At 41.8% G+C, this 20,661-nt stretch overlaps 2 protein-coding genes across 4 annotated transcripts; one reads left to right on the top strand and one right to left on the bottom strand.

Annotated features, from left to right (window-relative positions):
* Nucleotides 1–1,330: 1,330 nt before the first annotated feature.
* On the bottom strand, nt 1,331–2,431 carry LOC139923570 (gap junction delta-2 protein). Its single transcript, XM_071914375.2, has one exon. It carries the CDS (start codon nt 2,429–2,431, stop codon nt 1,331–1,333), a length of 1,101 nt encoding a protein of 366 aa, XP_071770476.1.
* Nucleotides 2,432–5,663: 3,232 nt separating this feature from the next.
* Nucleotides 5,664–19,690, top strand: LOC139923574 (vascular endothelial zinc finger 1-like). 3 transcript variants are annotated; one of them, XM_071914381.2, is made up of 7 exons: nt 5,664–5,727; nt 11,896–12,647; nt 14,764–14,833; nt 15,408–15,576; nt 18,464–18,505; nt 18,952–19,020; nt 19,229–19,690. In XM_071914381.2, the coding sequence occupies exons 1-7, from the start codon at nt 5,695–5,697 to the stop codon at nt 19,588–19,590; spliced, it is 1,497 nt and encodes a 498-aa protein (XP_071770482.1). In that variant the 5' UTR covers nt 5,664–5,694; the 3' UTR covers nt 19,591–19,690. The 3 variants fall into 3 exon arrangements, with proteins under 3 accessions (XP_071770482.1, XP_071770483.1, XP_071770484.1); XM_071914382.2 differs by lacking the exon at nt 18,952–19,020; XM_071914383.2 differs by lacking the exons at nt 18,464–18,505; nt 18,952–19,020.
* Nucleotides 19,691–20,661: the final 971 nt, after the last annotated feature.

The following is a 20,661-nucleotide window of genomic DNA, read 5'->3' as shown; positions in this document are numbered from 1 at the left end:
TGACGGGCAGTGTACATTGTCATATTATTTCAGATACTCATGTCACTGCAGAACACAAATCAGAACACAATTTATAGCCATCCAAACTCACTACCAACAAAAAAACAATAAATGAACGAACAAGTGTCCAGGGCTTTTGTATTATAAAGTCCTAGATAGAGGAAATGAGTCAGTTTATTATTGATTTTACATTTATTGTAAAATAGATGGCATATCTTTATATTTCTTACTCCTTTTATTCCATTAGGTGTATTTTTGCTCAATCAGGAGGTATTAGAGTGACCTCCTGTGGTCACATTTCAACCTCACAACTCGACTCATTCAAACACAGTACAGAAGTAACTGAAAATGTCCCCTAAGTTTTAAAAGGACCATGGTACACCCTCAAAAAAGGGTATCCTTTTCTTAACCACCAAAATAACCACTCAGCTACCAAAGCACCAGAGTATATCTTTCACCAGAGGTTAAAGATCCAGATTCATTTTGATCACCATGAAAACAGATTCAATTTACAAATCATGATCCAAATCTCATTTTGAAAAGATGAAAACACCCTCATGGTGTTTGTTACAGCATGGAGAGCCACATATATTTAATGGAACAACTTGTCAAAACTTGTCAGAGGTCTTAGTTTTTCAGAATGGCATCTAGGATGTAATTTAGATGTTCAGGATGACATTTTAAATTTTTATAAGTGTTTGTTGCATATGGTTTCAGAAGTAATGTACATCAGCGTTGATGAATCAGGAATTAATGGCTACCAAATATCTCAGCCATACAGTAAGGCACCCAAGAACAGCTCTGAGGAATAAACTGCAAGTTAATAGCAAGAACTCATTTGACAGTATAAAATATACAGAAATCACTATGATTCAGTTCCATTAAAATACATGTGAACAAAACAAATTGTTTGTAAGATACCATGAAGGTTAAGGTTAAGAATTTAAATATGTCTTTGTACCCAATTTTAACGGAATATAAACCTTTCTAGCTATTAGGTACATAAAACTGTTCCATGAAAAAAGGAAAGTAAGGGTGACATTACAAATATTCAGAGCAAAAGAAAAAGATCTTCCCCTTTTCACAACACACTAGAAGCCAGTAAAAAATGAATCTGGTGTGGTATTCCAAATGTACAAGTTAAATCCATAAAGTTACTCTCTAGAAACATGTTTCTAAAAAAAGAGTTTCTGTCTTTAATGCAGTTAAAGAAAATGAATTAGAAGCCCATACATAATTCATGTGCCACAAATGAGTAAATATGCCATCTTAGAGTGCACTCTCTCAGTCCTTCTTCACAAATACTACTGCAGTACACAAAATGTGACTTTCATAACCAAGACTTCTTAGTCCGTCCTAGCTTGGCCATGTTGGCCAGCTTGACCTTCACTTTGTCCTCTGGACTCCGCTTGGAGGTGCACTCCACAGTAGAGTCCGTCTCAAAGGAGATCGCTGGGGCATGGGTGAGCAGAACTCCAGCTTTCTCCTGGGCCATGGGCGCTGGGGTCTGCAGAACCAGCCGGCCCCTCAGCGAATGCTTCAGCTGCAGCAGGAGGGGGTTGTGGTTCGAATACAGTCCCACCGTGTCCCTCTCCCGACTGCAGCAGGTGGAACAGGCTGAGCAGAGGACGCGGAAGATGTAGACCCAGCCCAGATAGTGGAGCTCTGCAATGTTGAGCACAAAGCAGCCCAGGCTGATGCTGAACATGAAGTTGAGGAAGATGGTCTTCTCAGTGGCACGCGACACAAAGCAGTCTGTGCGGGTGGGGCAGGGGTAGGTCTCGCAGCGGTACAGGTGAGGCACCTCGAACCCAAACAAGTAGTACTGGCCCACCAGAAAAGTGATCTCCATGACAGAGCGTAGTAATACATGAAGGATGTAGATAAGCAGAACCTGGCAGGACAGCTGGGTAGGATCCTCCCCTACCTCGCCATAGTCCTCCTCCAGGAGGCTTTGTTCCACTCCTTCTTTCTCCTTGGCATTCCATTCCTCGCTATACTGAGGACAGTAGGTGGGCATGCCAACCTCAAGGGCCTCCATGCCATCTCTCCTCAACTGTCCATAGCCCCTTCTGGGAGGCCTTTGGGCCAGCACCTGCCCCCTCTGGACCTCCAGCTTCTCGTCCTTAGCAATCTTATGCAGAACAAAAACAATGTAGAAGATGGAGGGGGTGGAGACGAGCACAATTTGGAAGACCCAGAAGCGTAGATGCGAAACGGGAGCGAAGGTGTCGTAACAGACGTTGTTGCATCCGGGCTGCTGGGTGTTGCAGGTGAACTTGGACTGCTCATCGCTGTAGACGGCGTCACCCACCAAGGTCACCAGCAGGATGCGGAAGATGAGCAGCATGGTGAGCCAGATCTTGCCTATCACCGTGGAGTGGTTCTGTACCTCAGACAGAAAACGACCAAGTATGGACCAGTCGCCCATAGCTTAACCTTAGTAAAAAAAGAAAACATTAGGGTCATGAGTTATGGTCTAGGATAATAATGACAAGGTAGAGAATGGGGTTTCTGCGTGCATTCTGATAAAGAGGCAAAAATTTGTATCTGATAAAACTATGATATTTAAAAAAATATTTGATGGATTAGACTTTCCTATATGGAACATTGTGAGCTTATAACTCCTCATTTGCAATCCTCATCCTCCTAAGACATTCTAGAAATGCATAACTCATTTGTATTGTATAGACATAGGGGAGTACGTACATAAAACTGAAGGGTAATGCAATGCAATTTCTAAAGCAGTAAGACAGTGAAAAGTCAACTCACCTCAGTATAATCTGCGTCTTTCCAAAGCAAATCTGGAGAAAGTAGTCTTTGCCATGCAATCTGCATGGCTATTTTTAATGTTGTAGCAGCTTGATGGATGAAATGAATCCTGCTGAGCGTGGTGTGGGAGAATAGGCTGACCACACATATTCAGCCACACTATCTGAAACTGGCATTGTGCTATGGGGCTACAAAGACAGGCAATATACAGTGCAACAAAGATTTAAAAACACAATGAGGGGTACCTTTTCTGAACAGCCGGGAATAGTCAAACAAAAACTGTATGGAACAAGCTGGAAAAGGGACACAATGCCGGTTTATGCAAAGGTTCTGTACTTAGCCTGTTTGAAAAGTACAACTTAGAGAGGAATAAATCATTCAATATTTCATACTGTTTCCAGATGATGCCTCAAACGTTTTAGAATGAAAAGGTGATATCAGAGCAGAGACTTGCAGTGGGCGAGCCCAGCAGCTTTCTGCTGGCCTCTCTGTAGTCCTCGGTCCAATCAACATACACTGGACCCAATTGAGTAACAACTTGTTTCAAACAGTTTCTTACATGAGTGTTCCAGTCCCAGGTAGATCGCACTGTACAATCATTCAAAATACATTAAGATTGTCTTCTGGAGACAATCATTGTTGGTAGTAAGTAGATTGCAGAAACGGCACATCCAGGAATCCAATCCAAGTCCAGAAACAGAAACCTTAGTATATATCCCCCAATACTTTGTCACTGATGGTCTTATCAAATCCTCTGAGTCTGTTCACCCACTTGAGCGATTATTGTCTCGTCAATTTCAGAATCTTCACCAACATCTGTACCACTGCTTCATCTGCAGCCCTTCAACTCTGCCACTAATGTACAGCGCACTGGTCTAGGACCATTCCCCTGCAGTTTGCTAGGGGCTGGAATTCAATTGTCACTCTATGCAGATGGAGTGAAAGGCTGGATTAGTTTCAGTGTGCAAGGTCATAAGTAAACACCACAGGGCAGCCAGACGTAATCCATACCTGAATAACTAATAGTCAAGCAGAATGAAATGAGAATATTGAGTAGTCTATCTTGATGAAATACACCTTGAGACTGTGGATTTTTGATGCTATATTTCTGTTTCACAGATCTGCTCTTTGTGTCTATGGGTTGGGTTTCTATGTTTCCCGACTCCATGGGACTACAGAAAAACAATGTTTTTGTCAGGGATGCAGGCCCATAGGGCTGAAACCCTATTTTTATCCTGGTGTTTAGTTCTTTTTCCTCCAAAATTACTTTTTTCTTTACTGTGACATGCTACACGCTAGAGAAATGAAACTTTACAACTCAACAGTTGGTGCCAGCACAATTACATATGCAGATGAGATTGCTATAATGGAATTGCAAATTTTAAATTATAAAAGGTTATCTCCCCCACACATTTGCATCTTGGACTGTCAGTGTCTGCCATGCTGGAATATTTTGAAAAACAATTATTTTCCCTGGCCTATGTTTTTTTTGTTCTTTGACCTAAAAACATCAAACTTTACACAGGGCATTTATTTGCAAATACACTAGCCTGAACAACAGGGCCACTACTATCAAATGAACTTGCAAGTGTGCATAGCCTATTACTAAATTGTATAGAGACTTACTTCAATCCATTTTTATTTGACAAATAAGGGCACCATACATGCAAAAAAAAAAACAACAAATAAAAAAAAGCCTATTAGTAAATACATAAAGTTTGTTTTTGATTGGGAAATGGGTTGTAGGCCTAATAGCTTGTAACTCAAAGTGGGAGAGCATGATCAGTTGGATACTTGGCAGGCATGTCAGCACCTTCATTTGAAGCATGCATGCTACATTTAATGCATATCCATCAAAAGTGGGACCAAATGGCAGCACAGCAAAGTTAAAAAGATAAATGTCCTAACTGTCACAATCTCATTAGATTGATGTCCCTATATTAAATTGCTTGTAGCTAAAGGCAATTTCATTACAGAATTCACTGTTGATGTGAATAAAATCCATATCAAGTGATTCAAATTAGTTATATAGTTATAAGTTATATAGGACTGACTTGGAACCTCAGAGTCATTTTATTATATAATTGGAGACCTTTGGGAGTTTGGGAACTGACAGTCAGACATAATGCCTAGTCCATGCAGCCATTAAGAATTTTATGGTGAAAAATTGTTGAGGGTTTTATGACTTAAAGCTGTTTAATATTAGTCTATTACTTTATTTTTGTAATACTGTAGACTGACAGACTTATTGAAATACTTAGGTTGGTTTATTGTAAAAATAAATCAAAAGCTTGTCTGTCACACAATGTTGCCAGGATGGGATATACAAGAAATTCAGTGGAACATTTTATCCAGATGCTACAAGTGTTGAGAAAGGCATTTTTGGAAACTTTTTAGACAGTAACTTGTTCACAAAACATTTAACATAAATTGTCAGCTTTTGCTTTTAAAATAGGCTTATCATGTACATGTTTTGGATCTTGATAAATACCTTGCCTAAAATTAAGTCAGATAGTATGTTCCATCTTTTCAAATATTTCAGACGACATAATTGGTAAGCTCAAATTATTTACATAATCAAAAACAGATTTTGACTTTCTTTTACTAGATCATTTAGGCGCAATATTCTTAGACATTTTTTTCTGTCTGTAAAAACACACTAAAAATATGTTTAGTAATTCACTAAATTTATTATCTGTATAAAAGAGCGCTATGCCTTTTTTGCTCAAATATAGTAGTTTTGTCTAACCGTAGTGTCTCTAGGAAAGGGATTTGGAATGTGATTTATTGTAAATTCCAGACGTCCTGAAAAAGTCCATTGGACATGGTTCAGCCCTGAGGGTTACAGGAAGTTGTAGCTGCCATGTTTAGCTGCTTTGTTGTAGATTCCTTGTAGGTTTCCTGCAGATTTTAAGTGTTGCAATGGAACCGAGCTGGAGTACGTTTTTATTCCAAGTAAGTGGCACAATTCGTAGGGAATTTGATAAACTGTATAGGCATTTTCGAAATTGTGTAAGCGTTGTTGGCCAAACAAATTGTACTTAGTGAAATGAAGTGGAGCTAGCCAAGCAAAACAATGGTGGTAGCGTTAGCCTGCTAGCTAGCTCGCTGTTTGGCTCGCTGAAGCAAACTGCTAGCCAGCTTTATCAAACCTGAGACCCCCGGCTGAGCCTGGTCTACCGAGACACTCCGTGGCTGCTTTCTTACCCTTCTTTTAATTATTTGCGTTGCGTATTATATTTTATTGCGACGTTTGTGCTAATCGGCACAATTATTCATAGTTGAAGCTAATTTCTGGTGTCAGAACAGTAACTGCTGTTGACGCGCGCGCTAGTAAATTAGCTAGTAGCTCGGGCTATTGCTGTGTTAGCTATGCTAAGCTAAGTGGCTAACGGGTTAGCTAACCAGGCTAGTTTCTTGTCTGGTACAGAACAATCCTCACTATACTACAGATAGCGATTATTGATGGGCAGTGATTTAATGGGATTTCCAAACTTAATTCTTTTTATGAAGATCAGTAATTGAAAGGGATTTGGCTACATCACCCCCTTAACGAGAACCTAGCTAACATTGTAAAATGTAGACTGCTTGGCACGCGGACAGGAGGGAATAAGCCGTACTTCCGACTCCAAACTTTCCTCCTTTACCAGAAATCTGGAGCCGCGGCTCGCAGGCAAGAATGTAAACTATGTTAAGCTGCAGTCAGCATAGACCCGATACGTTCCCTTTTCTGTATGGAGAGAACATTATGCCAAACCCCATTTAAAAATCTGGAAGTTTAACGCGGCCTTGCTTATTGGCAAACATAACATACCTTGTACAACTTGACTTAAGACCTTTTCTGAATCGTTAGGAGCCACTCTTCAAATCGACATGGGTCCAATACACTAAGTACAACTTTAATTTAGTAAAATGCCAACTTTTATAACTGTGTTGCCTGTTATTGCCACAATCCTCTGCCACCAAAATACACAGTGGTGGACGGTAGCGAACAGTGCGAGCCATTTCTAAAAGTTGAGATTTTATTGAAATTAAGTGCTACTTAGTGGATCATCTGTATGCCGAATTTACCAGAAGACCCGAACCATCCGTGAAATGTTCCATTAGGTGTATACCTTTGCCGATAAGCAAGCCAGTATGTAATTGTCAGATTTGCGAATGGACTCTTGCGTGACGTTCTCTACATACGAGAACTGCTCGTATGGGGCTACAGTCAATACAAACAGCTTGCCCGCTTAATGTAATAGTCAGGACCTTGCTGGAGCACTGCATGTCAGACTTTAGATAATTTCAAGAGTAACCCTGGTTTTTCACCATCAGTGGAAAGCCTAGACTTTAAAATTTGTGTCCTCTTCTATTTGAATTAGTCAGCATCAACAACAGCATCAGCAACAACTCAGTTTATATTGAATCTGTGCATACTCGAATTATTGGCATACAATGACAAAATTGTGCATCACAGTTCTCTGGGAAGGATAAACATTTTGAATGCAAGAACAGATTCTTCTGCATCTTGAAAGTCCTCCTTAGTTGGATTAAACACTGTGCGGGTTATTACTTAAGACACTCAAACAGTGTTGGCATATTCTTAAAATGTCAGAAATTAACATTTTTATGCTTTTACACTTCAGACTGTCAGTGTCACTGACTGTAAGATACAGGTTCAAAGCCTGTAGGCACTGCTGTGCCCACCTGAGTGGCCTAGCCATTGTTTTCTGCAACTTAGCTTCAGATGCCATGGTAATGGTGATAGTTGTATTGTTATGCCCCCCTCCATTGGAATGTATTGCAGGTACACTTGTAGGCTACTACTGTGTTCCTCTGCTGAAGTCAAAAGTGCATCTGTTCCTGGTTAATTGGCAAGAGCTGGATAGCACTTGTGATCGTTTTATTTCATGCAAACTTGGCCAAAATACCTGGAGCTGGTGCGTGAGAGAGTAGGAGACTTATTTAGGGTCCGTTTGGTTCACCTCATGTGATGAGGCATCTAATGAGGCTACATTCTAGTGAGCGTCACTTGTTATTGTTCTGTAGGCGTTGTTTTGATGGCATTTGAATGGGTGGGGGTTGCTGTCAGGCTATGCTACTGTGGGCTATCCCTCAATGTTGCTATTAATTTCTAGGGTCTAGTCACACTTGTATCGTCATTTTTTGTGATTTACGACAAGATATTTCTGAAGAGTTGAGATATTTGATTCTTTTACTGTATTTAACAAGCATCTTTGGAAGCATAATTCATATCTAAGCTATATTAATCAAATATGCACCACAATGTTCAAGACAAATACCTTGTTAAAACAAATCAAATTTTAAGATTTTAGGTTTTTAGTCATTTCTCCTGTCACCTTAAGTGCGGCGTATTTGATATAGTATCGGCTAATTTGGAGTGAATGTATACAGAACAATTGGAAGCCATCCCATAACCACCTCACTCAGGGACAGATTTGTAGACAGATTAACATTCTATTGAATGGGGCTCTCTATCACAGTGAATCCATGCCCCGCCTTGCAGTGAAAGAAACACAGAACGGGCTACTTTTATTTGCGCTGTGTTTCTTGTTATTTTCCACGCCCCCGACTCTGTTTCAGTACTATTTATCTTGGAAGGGACCTCAGCCTTCAGAGCGCATTTGTATCAAAATCATCAGAGCAGCGTGATGGCACAGCAGGCTGCTCTCCCTATGCCTCAGTGTCTGTGTGTCTGTGTGTGTGTGTGTGTGTGTGTGTGAGGGAGAGGGAGAGCGCACACACTTGGCTGTCACACACACACACACACACGCACACAGACACACAGAGACTACATACACATCCGCTAGAAGAAATGCTAATTGCAGTAACAATTCCAGTCTGAGTCCTGCTACAGTGTGGAGGATATAAAGGGGAGTCGACAACCTGTGACGGCCCCCAGCTTTTTCCACCATGCTAACACACAGTTCCACAGTGTGGCCGCCTGCACTAAGCAGGGACGCGGCCGGCAGCTGAACAGACCCCCCTGAGGGCCATAAGTGCATCAGCGCTTGGATTTGTGTCCTCCACAAAAGAACACACTGCAAAAAAAAAGGAGCAATTTGGGATCTTTGGCCCCCTCAGACCACGTTCCCTGCCTGGCTGACCGGGTTGGGATGCTTGGCTGAACCTGAAAAGCCATGGGTCAGGTCTTTAACCCTGCCCTATGGTGATTACAGAAAAGAACAAGGCCGTCTCAATCGCCATGTCTTTGGGCCGACCTGTTGTAAAGTTGTTGGTTACAATGTGAACCTCTGCTCACCCCCTGGCCAAAATATTCATACACCCCCTCCCCCTCTGTTCATCATATCCCTTTGGGGATCTGCCATGACCAATTGGACAATGCCAGCAGCTGCAGACTTAAGATGTCCTCCGCACGCTGATTTATTACCGCTGTTGGGTCATTTTTTGTGTGCCTGTCATTGCTTTATTTATTTAAAATGGTGCATTTTTCAATCCTCCATTGTCTACATTATTTTGGTAGTGGCAGAAGATTTTGGAGTTCTTTCAAAAGGATGATTATGTAGTTTTATGTACCCTTCTGAGAAACACCTGCTTCACCATCCTTATCCGAGTATGGGATAAGACAGTCTAGCCCCCATTTTGACTAAGTTATTGTTAAGAAAAACGATATTCTGACAGTAGGTTTGATTATCTGTATTTGACTTTTCTGGATTACAAGTGCAGTGATGAGAAATCGAGATGAAAACATGATCAAGAAAAAGACATTTGTCAATAAGATACCACCTAGATATGTCCCCAGTGTCAGTTTTTTCCCAGTACCATTTGTTGTTAGTGATGACTTAGTTGAGGGGGAATTTGAATGTGTGCTGAATGTGGTTAGGGAAATGACAGAAGTATGAAACAGTGACACTTGCGACAAGCTGCATGGCATGGTGTGAAGTCATCAAAAAGGACAAATTAACGGAAAAACCACATGAAAAAGGCCTTAACTTTGAAGTCAGTTACAAAGGCAGCTACTGTACACCGCAAGTTTGTTTGCTCCATGAGGCTTTGCACAAGTTCACCTTTTTGCATGGCACCATTATGAATCTCACCAGGTGTTTGAGAAATTAAACTCTGATGTCAAACTTCTCAAACTAACCTGTAGACTTGGAAGCTGCTAGCCTAACTTGTGCCATTAGTTCTCTAGCGTGTCTTGTCTCTGTTTCCAGGTTGGGGAACCAGTTTAGTTCTCTGACGTGTATATGGAAGATTATACAAGGCTTAGTTCAAAAGTCTCTCACTGAATGGCTAATGTCCACTCTTGGCCATCCTGAAATATGAACTATACCATGAATCAAGCATATGCACATGAATCTCTGAAAGGTTTGATGTGCGTAGGGGTGCAATCACACTTAAAGTTGGTTCTCTTTGGTCCAAACCATAGTGGAAAAGTTTACTTTGTTGCATTTTTTTGGTTCATTTAGGTTCACACTTACCAATTCCGAGTGAATCAGGACTTATTGTAAACAAAAGTGCTTTGAGTTTTAGTAACCTGCCATCCCGCAGCCAGGTTAGAGATTTTGATAGTGGGAGAGTCAAAACAAATCTGATTCAGTCTCTTTTAACTTAAGCTAAGCATGATGGACTCGTCTGCCTTCTTCTTGCGTTTTGGGGTTGTTTCCTGTAGTTGATTCGGATTATGCTATCACTCCTAATGAACCGCACCGCAGTTCATTTGGAAGAGGACTGAGGCTTGCATTTTCAGTAGTCTTGATGAAGTTATTTGGTGTCAGCTGAGTTTGAATGACATTGTTCTCACCTGGCCAAAGGAAACTAAAGGAGTAAAAGCTCCCGGAGTTTGACTAAACCACTCCAAACATGCTTGCTGTGAACACACCCTAGGTAGAGCTACTGCACAGGTTGTGCTCTTCTCTGCTTTCCCAGAACGCACTGTGCCAGACGACGACTGGTCACATGAAGAAACGGCTCCATCACCATGGCAGATCGCCTTACATGCTACAAATTTAGATTGTGGAATAGGGGCAAGGAGCTGAGTGTGTCCTCTGGACCAGAGTGCAAGTCTGCTTCAACACAGGGCTTTCAGTTACTCTCAGCTGTAGTTGGGCTTAGGTGAATATTGTGCACCATAACACGTTATCATTGAACAGCATGACACACCTTGTTGGGATTTCACATAGTATACAAGAGACAAAAACCGTCAAAGTAACCAGAGAATGCTAGCATGAAGAGGAGATAATAAGACCATTTATTTTGTTCATATTGCATTCTGGGTTTATGTGACTGACCTTACATCATCACACTGAGCTCACAGAAAACTTTCCCTCTGTCTCCTGTGTCTTATTAGTCATTCGGCACCTTGCTGAACAGCTGCCTTCTAAACCCCCCTGCGAGAGCTGCATTCACGGCTGCTCTTGTTGTACGAGTCACCCGTGCCCAGGAAATGAGTCACTTTCTATTTCAGATAAATTAAAGGCTATGTTAAAAGTGAGGGCTTGCTCGTAGTATACATCGATTTCATCAGTCAGGGGTATTTGGTGGTTTAGTGGCCTGATTGTGATTTGCAGGAGAAAGATCTCTGAAAGACATGAATCTTACAGACTCAAGATGAAATAATTGTTTTTGTGGTCTGTATTATATGATGTGATCATTGAACTGGGTTCCTCAGCATGTAACCGAACATACTCACATTTCAATGTTCATTTCTAAAACTGATTTATATTTTTGTTGAAATCGTGCTTTTTTCAGTGGGAAGTTGGCAAATTTAAAATATGTCTGTCAGATACATTTAGACTGTGTTGGATTAAGACTTGTGGAATACTTAAGGAATACACAAAATTCTTCTCAAGAAAAGTAAAAAAAAAAAAATTCTAGCAGACTGCCAAGTATGCTTTTAAAAAGTGTGATCTAAGAAATGAGTTAAGCTGTTGCTCCTCCGACAAGATTGATGCCACCTTCATCCCCTTTGCCAAATTAGAGAGCATATCTTAGATGCAGTAGTTCTGCTGACATGGCAGCCCATTATAACTCTCTGGAGCAGAAACATGTATCCCTCTCCACTCTCTCTTTGTCTTTGCTTTGCTTCATGTTGTGGCAAAAGCTTTGAGGATGTGTACTGATTTGTTTTTCTGTGGCTGTGTCTTGTCACCACAGCAGGCCAATGAGGCCCTGCATCACCAGCACCAAGTGGCTGGGAACAGCCTCCTGCCTCTCCTCAACTCTGGAACAGAGCCGCCTGATCAGAAACCAGTGCTGCCCATACCCTTGGACCAGAAGCCCCCAGTCAGCGCCGCGGAGCTCCTTAAAGACAATGTGGCCAGCGGGACCGGGGGAGGGGGCGGAGGGCCTCCTATTGCTGTGGTCAAGAAGGAGCCTAAATCCAAGACGCCCTTCATCTGCGGCTACTGCAACAAGGCCTTCCGGGACAGCTACCACCTGCGGCGGCACGAGTCCTGCCACACCGGCATCAAGATGGTGTCGCGGCCCAAGAAGACACAAACAGCCCCCACCATGGTGCCGCTCATCTCCACCGTACCACGGGAGAACAGCGGCAACCCCTCGTACATCTCTACTGTGGCCGGCATCCTGACTACAGCCACCACCTCCACATCCACGGGCACTAGCATCATGACCCCTATGCAGCACCAGCAGCAGCAGAGCATCCCTAAGAAGCCCCCCAAGCCGGTGAAAAAGAATCACGGGTGCGACATGTGTGGTAAGGCCTTCCGCGACGTCTACCACCTCAACCGCCACAAGCTGTCGCACTCTGACGAGAAGCCGTTCGAGTGTCCGATCTGCCAGCAGAGGTTCAAGAGGAAGGATCGCATGACGTACCATGTCCGCTCCCATGATGGCGGCGTTCACAAGCCTTACATCTGCTCTGTTTGTGGGAAGGGGTTCTCCAGGTATGTGGACATCATTTCTGAATCTGTCTTATTGTACATGAATATATCTACAATTTTCCATTTCCAATAATTGACATTTTTAAAATGTAAAAAAAAGTTTTACTTTTACTTTATTAGGAGAGCAAAGAACAACCACCTTTGGACAATGGTGGCTTTTAATCACTGCTTTAATCTCAATGGGCTCCAAAATTTTAATTTTACAAAAGAAGCGAAACAAGAATTTGTGAAACAACTTTGCTAAATATATTTTTACACTGGCACAGAAAGTATTCTCTGTTGCAGAGCTAAGTTGGCAACTCTGTAGAGGAATAGTTTCTTTTTCAAGCTGTAGTTTCTGACCCACTGAACACGTACGCCTGGGTCATAAGGCCAGGATAGCACCTTGTTGTCACTTGGTAATGTGGGCTTTGAGCCGATTGCAATGAACAACTACGATTAAAATCAATTGCAAATCACTTAGTCACTATTGGGCTTTTCACACTGGTGGCAGCCAGAGACCAAGTTTTTGGACGGAAAAATCCGTTCAAGATAGACTGGGTTAAAATAACCCTAGGCCAAGCATGTGCTGTTTGAAAGGCCTTTGAGATTATCCAAGGTAAATGCTAAAACCTGTCTTTTATGTATAACTGGTGGTTTGGCTAAAAAAAGAATGACTCAGTGGCTGCATCAGACAATCTGAAAACAAGCTTGTAAACAACAGTATCCCATCTCTCCTAATTGAGACGCTGTAGAGTCGCCCTATTTGCCCAAATGAAATTCTGGTGTCAGTATGGTCACTGGTGGGAAATCTTCTCCACACAGGAAGTGACGAATCAAAACTTAAGAGTGAAATACAAACTGTCACCTAAATAGCAGTGAGCGATGACTTTATCCACAGAAAGCTGGATTCACCAACTTGGCAACCGTGTGTCATGGAGGGCTAAGAGTATGCAGGTTTTCATTCCAACCAAAGACTACACTAGGTGATTTCACCGCCAATGTGTGATTTTGCCCTAGTGCAGCTTTAAAGTTGAAGTAAACCACACAATATTTCATTGAGGAAATGTGAAGTGTTTAAAGGACATCACCTGGTTCTTAGTAATGTATAACTCTGCATAGAAGAGCTCTTACTCTTGAGTTCCAGTAACCGCGGCATTCATTTGCAGGGTTGGTAGTTTCGAAAGAGGTTATCCGTTGCGTCTTAAATGAAACAAGGAACCATGAGTGGGAGGGGGATGTGAGCTTTTCAGCTCCACTGCACTCCTGAGAAGATGGGATCAGACGCCTGCTTGCCATCGTGAAAAGCCCTGCCAGTGTGAAATGGCCTTCTTACAGATATTTTGCGCCACTCTCTTGTTGGAGGGAAAATCTCTGGCATGTCCATTTGGCGCTCGGTGCAGTCAGCCAAGGCAGAACTGATAACTGCTGTTGTGCCAAGATGTCTCAGCATGTAGTCCAGGATCATGGAGAGCAGACATATGATTTTATTTAATATGAGCTGTCTCTATATTTAATATGACGGAACTGACTTGAAATTGAGTCTGAAAGTCTAAATGTAGATGGGACACAAATCAGTGATTTCAGAGACTTCCTGCTGCCTAAAATATGTAGCAAATATTTGCTACACAAATGTTTTTGCTAGTAGTTGATATTATGTGACTAGGTCAAATGATCTCTGGGACTGGATTTGAATGTTTGCTTTACTTGGGTGCTATTTTCTTTTAATTAGAAATGGAACTGTGAAGGGACAAGGTTTGTGTTTAACCATTTTCCATCACAAAGAGGATTTGGACAATGTCACCCTTTGTGACAAAACACAATTTTGAGTTTTCATATATACATATACGTATATATAATTGAAAATTTAATCGTGGACAGCTCAGAAAAATTGATGGCATTCAACTCTTGAATAGAATAGACATGCCACATTAAAGCTTTTGTTTGGTGTGATAAGATTCTTTGCGGAAAGAATCCCCTTTCTGTTTTTCCACAGCCCTATTGAGCTTGCAAATATAACATTGTTGATGTAATGTGTGCCTATCTGGTAATTGTGTGAGTGAAACTCCACTACTACTAAGACTTGCGCCCTCCTAAGTTTAAGCTTTTCCATTATCTTCTGTGTCCTCTCACCCTGTAGACCTGACCACCTAAGCTGTCACGTCAAGCATGTTCATTCCTCAGAGAGGCCATTCAAGTGCCAAGTAACGGTAAGAGTTCTGACCCAAAATATCGTCCTCTCAATTGCATTTTATTTTCATGTTCAGTCTCCGTTTTAAGATAATCCATATATGCCAGGAGGAATATCATTCAGACTCAAACAAACATGCAAGAAAGCTTAGTACTCACCGTGTCAAGTAGCTTTCATGTTGAATGTATGAAGACACCCTTCGTTCTAGAGGGAACATGTTTTATTCCTACCTTTTTCATTATTGAAAACCAATATGTGGTAACAACAAACTTTTTGTTATGAAAACGGATATTCTGTTGACTTGCATAATGGAGAGATTTTTTTGTTTGCAATTTGCAATCCCATAAACCAGTGCTGAGATTTGTGTTTTTGTCACTTTTGGCTATTTTAGCGTTCTGTTAACAAAGCAGAGTTTTGAAAAATGCAAATTATCCGCCATCCATTGGCAAGCGGAACAGACAGCCACTAGGGAAGCTAATCCCTTTCTGACCGTCAAAATATTAACAGTTGTTATGCTTAGATTTGTGTTTGGTCGTTGTGCTCGTCATGCGTTAAAAGAACGAACGCCAATGATCACTGCTTGTCTGCCTCAGGCCTGTACCTCGGCCTTCGCCACCAAAGACCGTCTGCGCTCCCACATGATCAGGCATGAGGGCAAAGTGACCTGCAACATCTGCGGCAAGATGCTGAGCGCTGCCTACATCACCAGTCACCTCAAGACGCACGGCCAGGCCAGCTTCAACAGCCCATGTAATAATAAAGGTAGGCCACGCGTCTCCTTTTAACTCCATCCCTCCTTTGCTTCTCCGTTTTACTTACCACATTTTCTTTTCATCCTCCACTCTTACCTCCTTCCTGCCCCAACTAGCTTTCAGCTCTGTCTTAACATGAGGTGTATATAGAAGGCTTCAACTGATATGGGTTTTTGAAGGCCAATACTGATATTCGCTGATATTTTGTGCCAATATCTTTGAATTTGACCATTTGCCTGCCAAAAAATTGCAAGTATTCAGTGTTTCCCCCAGATATTTAGTCCTGTAAGGATGGAAAAGCCTCTGAAATGACATTTAGACCACGGGACACTAAAACTCTCCATTGAACCCCAGGATGACAGTAATGATAAAACACATCCATACATACTTTTGTGGAATCTGATCAAAAGGTTAAGGGCTTCCCATAGACAACCAGTGTAGTATTGATCAATTCTACAGTAAACATGTAATCAATCAAACTGCATCATATCCATTATATCAGTGGTAGACTACACTGACTGTACCAGATCCCATTTTTAATAAACTGCAAATATTGGCCCCATGTATCAGTCTAACCCGATTATACAGGCCTACAGACGAAAGGGGGCATCGTCTGCCTGCAGCTGTGACCTGGAGTTCAGGCTTCAGTCAGGAGCAGGTTATCATGCAGTGTGTCATTGCTGCAGTACTTTCATTGTTTATGAGAGGTTTGCAGATTTACCATCTTACTCACCAACTAAGTCACAGGAAATGAGTCGGTGCAGCATTAGCCACCAAGATGTAGGCTACCTTAGAAGGATTGTTCAGTTCAGAAAGTGACACAGAGTTGAATGGTCTTTAAAGGAAGGTGACACCAGGAGAGTTGATGGACATAAACGGGCTTAACCATGCCTATATATTCCGTAACAGTCTGGATTGTGCACCGTTTTTTTTAGAAACTGTGCGAAGAAAGTGGGAGACAGAGTAGCCACTTTACTGAAATTGTTTAGATATTGAAGTGCAGATAGGTTGCAATGTGAAGGCAATTTGCACATTTTTTTGCACCTCGGTTGCTTGAGCTAAGAGCAAGTTTTCGTTGTAATTAACTAGGAAATTTATGCAAACCAAGATGTGGGATAAAATGTGGTTGAAACACACATGAATGTTGTCGTCCATAAAATTTTCGGCAATGGCATTCCTCTCTGCAGCCACAGTTCCCTTGCCTTTTGAGCAGAGTTCACTTGCTAACTGCCTAATATGTGAACCTGCAACAAGTGATTTTCTAAGGTTTTGTGCACTCCCATAACAAACAACCCCTCCCCTGAGAGGCAGGAGGGCTGGAGCCGACAGAGAGCCATCCCCTAACAGTTGTAGTTTTCAACATCACTGTGCTAGGATTCATGACCCAATTTTGACATAACAAATCCTGAAACCCAGACTTAGGAAAACAAAAATACCAGGCGAGCACAGTTGGTATTTCCATTCAGAAGCACTGACACTCCGATGTTAACCTAAGGAAATATTAAATTAGATATATGTTATATTGTTTTGTTGTCTTTGTTTAATATGCCTGCTTCTAATGGCAGCTTTCAGTGAATGGCAATAGAGGGCTGTATGCATCATAATCCCCAGGCAGCCGGGAACCAAATCCAATCCTGTGCGTTTTCAATAAGAGAAGTGCAAGGCTAGCCATGATTTAATATCACAGGTCTCAGCTACTTTATCCTGGATGATTTCAATCTTACTTGTCCTATGAAGGTTGCATCAAGTTTTGCATCAAAACTGAATCACTGGACACTTCAATATATATTTTTGTAAGCATTCATTACCTATCAAATTGAAACACTGCAGCATTCCTCAGCTTGCAGCAGTGACAGTTGTTTGCTGCAGCAATCGGGTGTTAGCATTGTTTTGTCCTTGTCTGGGTGATGAGTATAAGCTGACGAAACAGAAGAGGACAAAAAGATGCAGATCCCAATCTTCCATCTTAACTGAATCCAAAATGGACTATTTTGTTCTTTGACAAAACAGATCTGATGACAAAAGACATCTGCTTTAAAATTAAAGGGCCTTGCACATTGAATACATTTGACACACGTTGCAAACTGGTAGTAATGCAAGCTACCAAAAGCTGCTGCGATTTGACTCTAAGGATAAAAACTATCCCCTCCATTGATAGTGCTGATTTGTCTCAGTGTGTTTTGTTTCTTGTGTCTGGAGTCGGGCTTTCACATCCCTTTTTAGATGCAAAGCACCTCTTGGATCCAGAAAGTAACTCGCTCACATATGCATTCATTCACTCACTCAGCCTATCTGCCCCTAGTGGCTGTTAGCAGGCATGGATGCTGAGAATCACTGGTCTGCAGTACTGCTGAACTGTGCAGGGTGCTTCACGTCTATGACACTGTGTCAACGTAACAAAAGCAATCTCCACACTTACTAGAAAAGGCTTAATGCACAGCAGCAGGCGGAAACATGAGTATTTCAGAATTTTCTTGATGAAAGTCAGGTGCAAATATACATTTCTTTATGACTGCTGCTGTGCAGTAAAAACCACTGAAACTTACTTTTGTAAGTGCAGACATTCGTTCTGTTCCAGATTATGTGTCTCGTCAGTGATTCAACTCACTTCAGCGCCTCTGGGAGTTGGATTCCAGTTGTAGCTACCAAAGACAGAGAACTTTGTTTTTGTTTTCCTGACAGCACTGGATGCAGTAAAACCTATGAAAAGATGTCTAAAAGTATATTCCCGTACCCACTCCCCACCCCTCCTTCCCTCACACACACACAAACACACACACACACACACACACACACACACACAGCTCCTCTACCCCAACTGTTGAAGCTGATGGCCAGATGATGGCACTGCTGCCCTGTGCTCTTGTAACCCCCTATGTGTCTGTATTTCTGAATAGGCATAAGTGACTGGCAGTGGAACCACTCAGGGCCACGAAAAGGTAATCCAGTAGCTAGTAGCAGAAACCCCCAAACCTTCAAATTTGACGTGTACAAAGCCATAAAGCATAAGTGGCCAATTCTTGTTCATATTATGCCATTGCATTCAAGTACAGAAGCCTTTAAATTCAATGAGGACTGGTGCCTTAATTGAGCTTCTGTATTTACTGTTGTGCTGACATGTATAGTTTTGCTTATGTGTAGTGGCAAGGGTTAAATTTCATGAAGCAGGATCAATTAATTAATCAGATAACAGCCTTGAACATAGTTAATAGTGTTCAAAAAAGCCACAACCTAAACTGTAACACACAGGCCAACACAGATCTTGAAATGCCCATGATAGCATGTTAAGGATTAAAAGTAATGTTTTGAATAGAAATAAATGTAGAATAATGAGGAAGGTTAGCTGGTTAGTCTGTTGATCCTGCTTTTTGAATTTACCCCTCAGGTGAGTTGACGGTAGGAGAGATTTTAAATAACTCCTTCCAAGTCCTAATTGACAACTCTCGCATCCAAGGTAGGTTTCTTTAACAGTACTACCACAGTTGACATGATGTATTAATGCTGTATTGACCTTTTCAGTGACCCAGCTAAGCAACCAAAACCAAAGGAGCTGAGTGGGATATTGGCTTTCCTTGTTTAGGTAGTACATTCATACTCCCAGCCTCGAAATTCACTCGTCTCATTCTTTCTACTCTCCGTCTTTGTCTTTCTTTTCAACCCAGATGCCAACAATGTGCACAACTCGGCCTCCGCGACGCCGGTCACCAACTCAGCGGCCATCACCTCGGCCGTAAACCGCGGCATCGCCAGCAACCCGGTCACCATCGCCGCTCAGATGAACATCACCACCAGCACGGTCAACATCACCTCGCCGGTCAACCTGCAGCACCCGGTCACCATCACCGGCCCCGTGAACCTGGCCTCGGTCAACATCCCCACGACGGCACACATGAATATCGCCCATCCGGTGGCCATCACCACCCCCATGCCCATGAATATCACCGGGCCGCTCAACATCGCCATGAGGCCCATGGAGAGCATGCCTTTTCTATCCCAAGTCCTGCCTTCCTCCCCCCCTTGGTAGAGCCTTTGTAGCCCCTGTAGGTACTGATAACGTAATAACTGCCTGATAATGGAAGAACTTGTCAAATTGTAATAAAACGTCCTTCTAAATCGGTTGAAAATGCAGTCAAAGCTGTTAAGGTGATACATTTCCAGATAATGTAATAACATCATTATTACATTATATATAATGTAATAATGATATGATGATATATTTATTATTAGGATTTTACGCATATGGGTTTTTGAAGGCTGATAATGATAGCTGATATTTTATGCTAATATTCAGTATCTTCCACCTATTTCCCCCCAGAATTTTATGCTGGTCGGGATGGAAAAGCCTCTGAAACGGCATTTAGACCATCATGGGACACTAAAACTCTCCACTGAAACCCAGACTGATGACATTTTTTTAAGGCAAGGAGAGCCCTCCACCTGTTCAATGGTAGGAGAACTCTGGGATACATTAGGCGCTCACGTAAAGAATTATTTCACCAAAACATAATTGAACAATTCAATGAATAAATAAAACGTGTAGATAATGTGTTTTTGTGTAGCTGTGGTCAGGGAGGTACCTTCATATCAGAGGTGGACGACAGGGCTGCACGATATAGGGAAAATACGCGATAATGATATAGGATATTTCAATGGCAATATGAAACTCAATAAAAAATATTTGAGCGAGGGAGAGGGGGGCGTGGACTAACAATGTCGGTCTGACCGCGTCTGACACTTCATATCGCAGTCCTTTGTGATGTGTTTATCATGGAAATTCATATCGCAATGACAATAAAAATACAATATATCGTGCAGCCCTCGTGCAGATATCAAATATTTAATAAAAGGCCAATATCGGCCCCATGTATCGGTCTAACTTGAATTGTGACCTAATATTGAGTTATTACATTCTTCTTACTCTTATGAGTTACTAAATTACTATTACATCATAAGATAAAAATGTGTTACACAGTAATAATTGCAGGTTAATGCATACACCTGTTTTATTACATTTTCAACCCATGTAGAGGGATATTTCATTACATTTTGACAAGTTCAAACCGTTTCCGGCCGTAACACCTATCAGCTCCTACAG

Source organism: Centroberyx gerrardi, chromosome 6, assembly GCF_048128805.1.
Source record: "Centroberyx gerrardi isolate f3 chromosome 6, fCenGer3.hap1.cur.20231027, whole genome shotgun sequence".
NCBI classification, from domain to species: domain Eukaryota; kingdom Metazoa; phylum Chordata; class Actinopteri; order Beryciformes; family Berycidae; genus Centroberyx; species Centroberyx gerrardi.
The sequence above is the reverse complement of the archived record's forward strand: the minus strand, read 5'-3'. Positions and strand labels throughout refer to the sequence as shown.

Excerpts from the sequence above, each read along its gene's own strand:
- LOC139923570 (XM_071914375.2), bottom strand. The coding sequence starts at position 2,431 with ATGGGCGACTGGTCCATACTTGGTCGTTTTCTGTCTGAGGTACAGAAC.
- LOC139923574 (XM_071914381.2), top strand. The coding sequence starts at position 5,695 with ATGGAACCGAGCTGGAGTACGTTTTTATTCCAA. Across the intron at positions 5,728-11,895 it reads GGAGTACGTTTTTATTCCAA|CAGGCCAATGAGGCCCTGCA; the intron begins GTAAGTGGCACA and ends TTGTCACCACAG. Across the intron at positions 18,506-18,951 it reads CCACTCAGGGCCACGAAAAG|GTGAGTTGACGGTAGGAGAG; the intron begins GTAATCCAGTAG and ends TTTACCCCTCAG.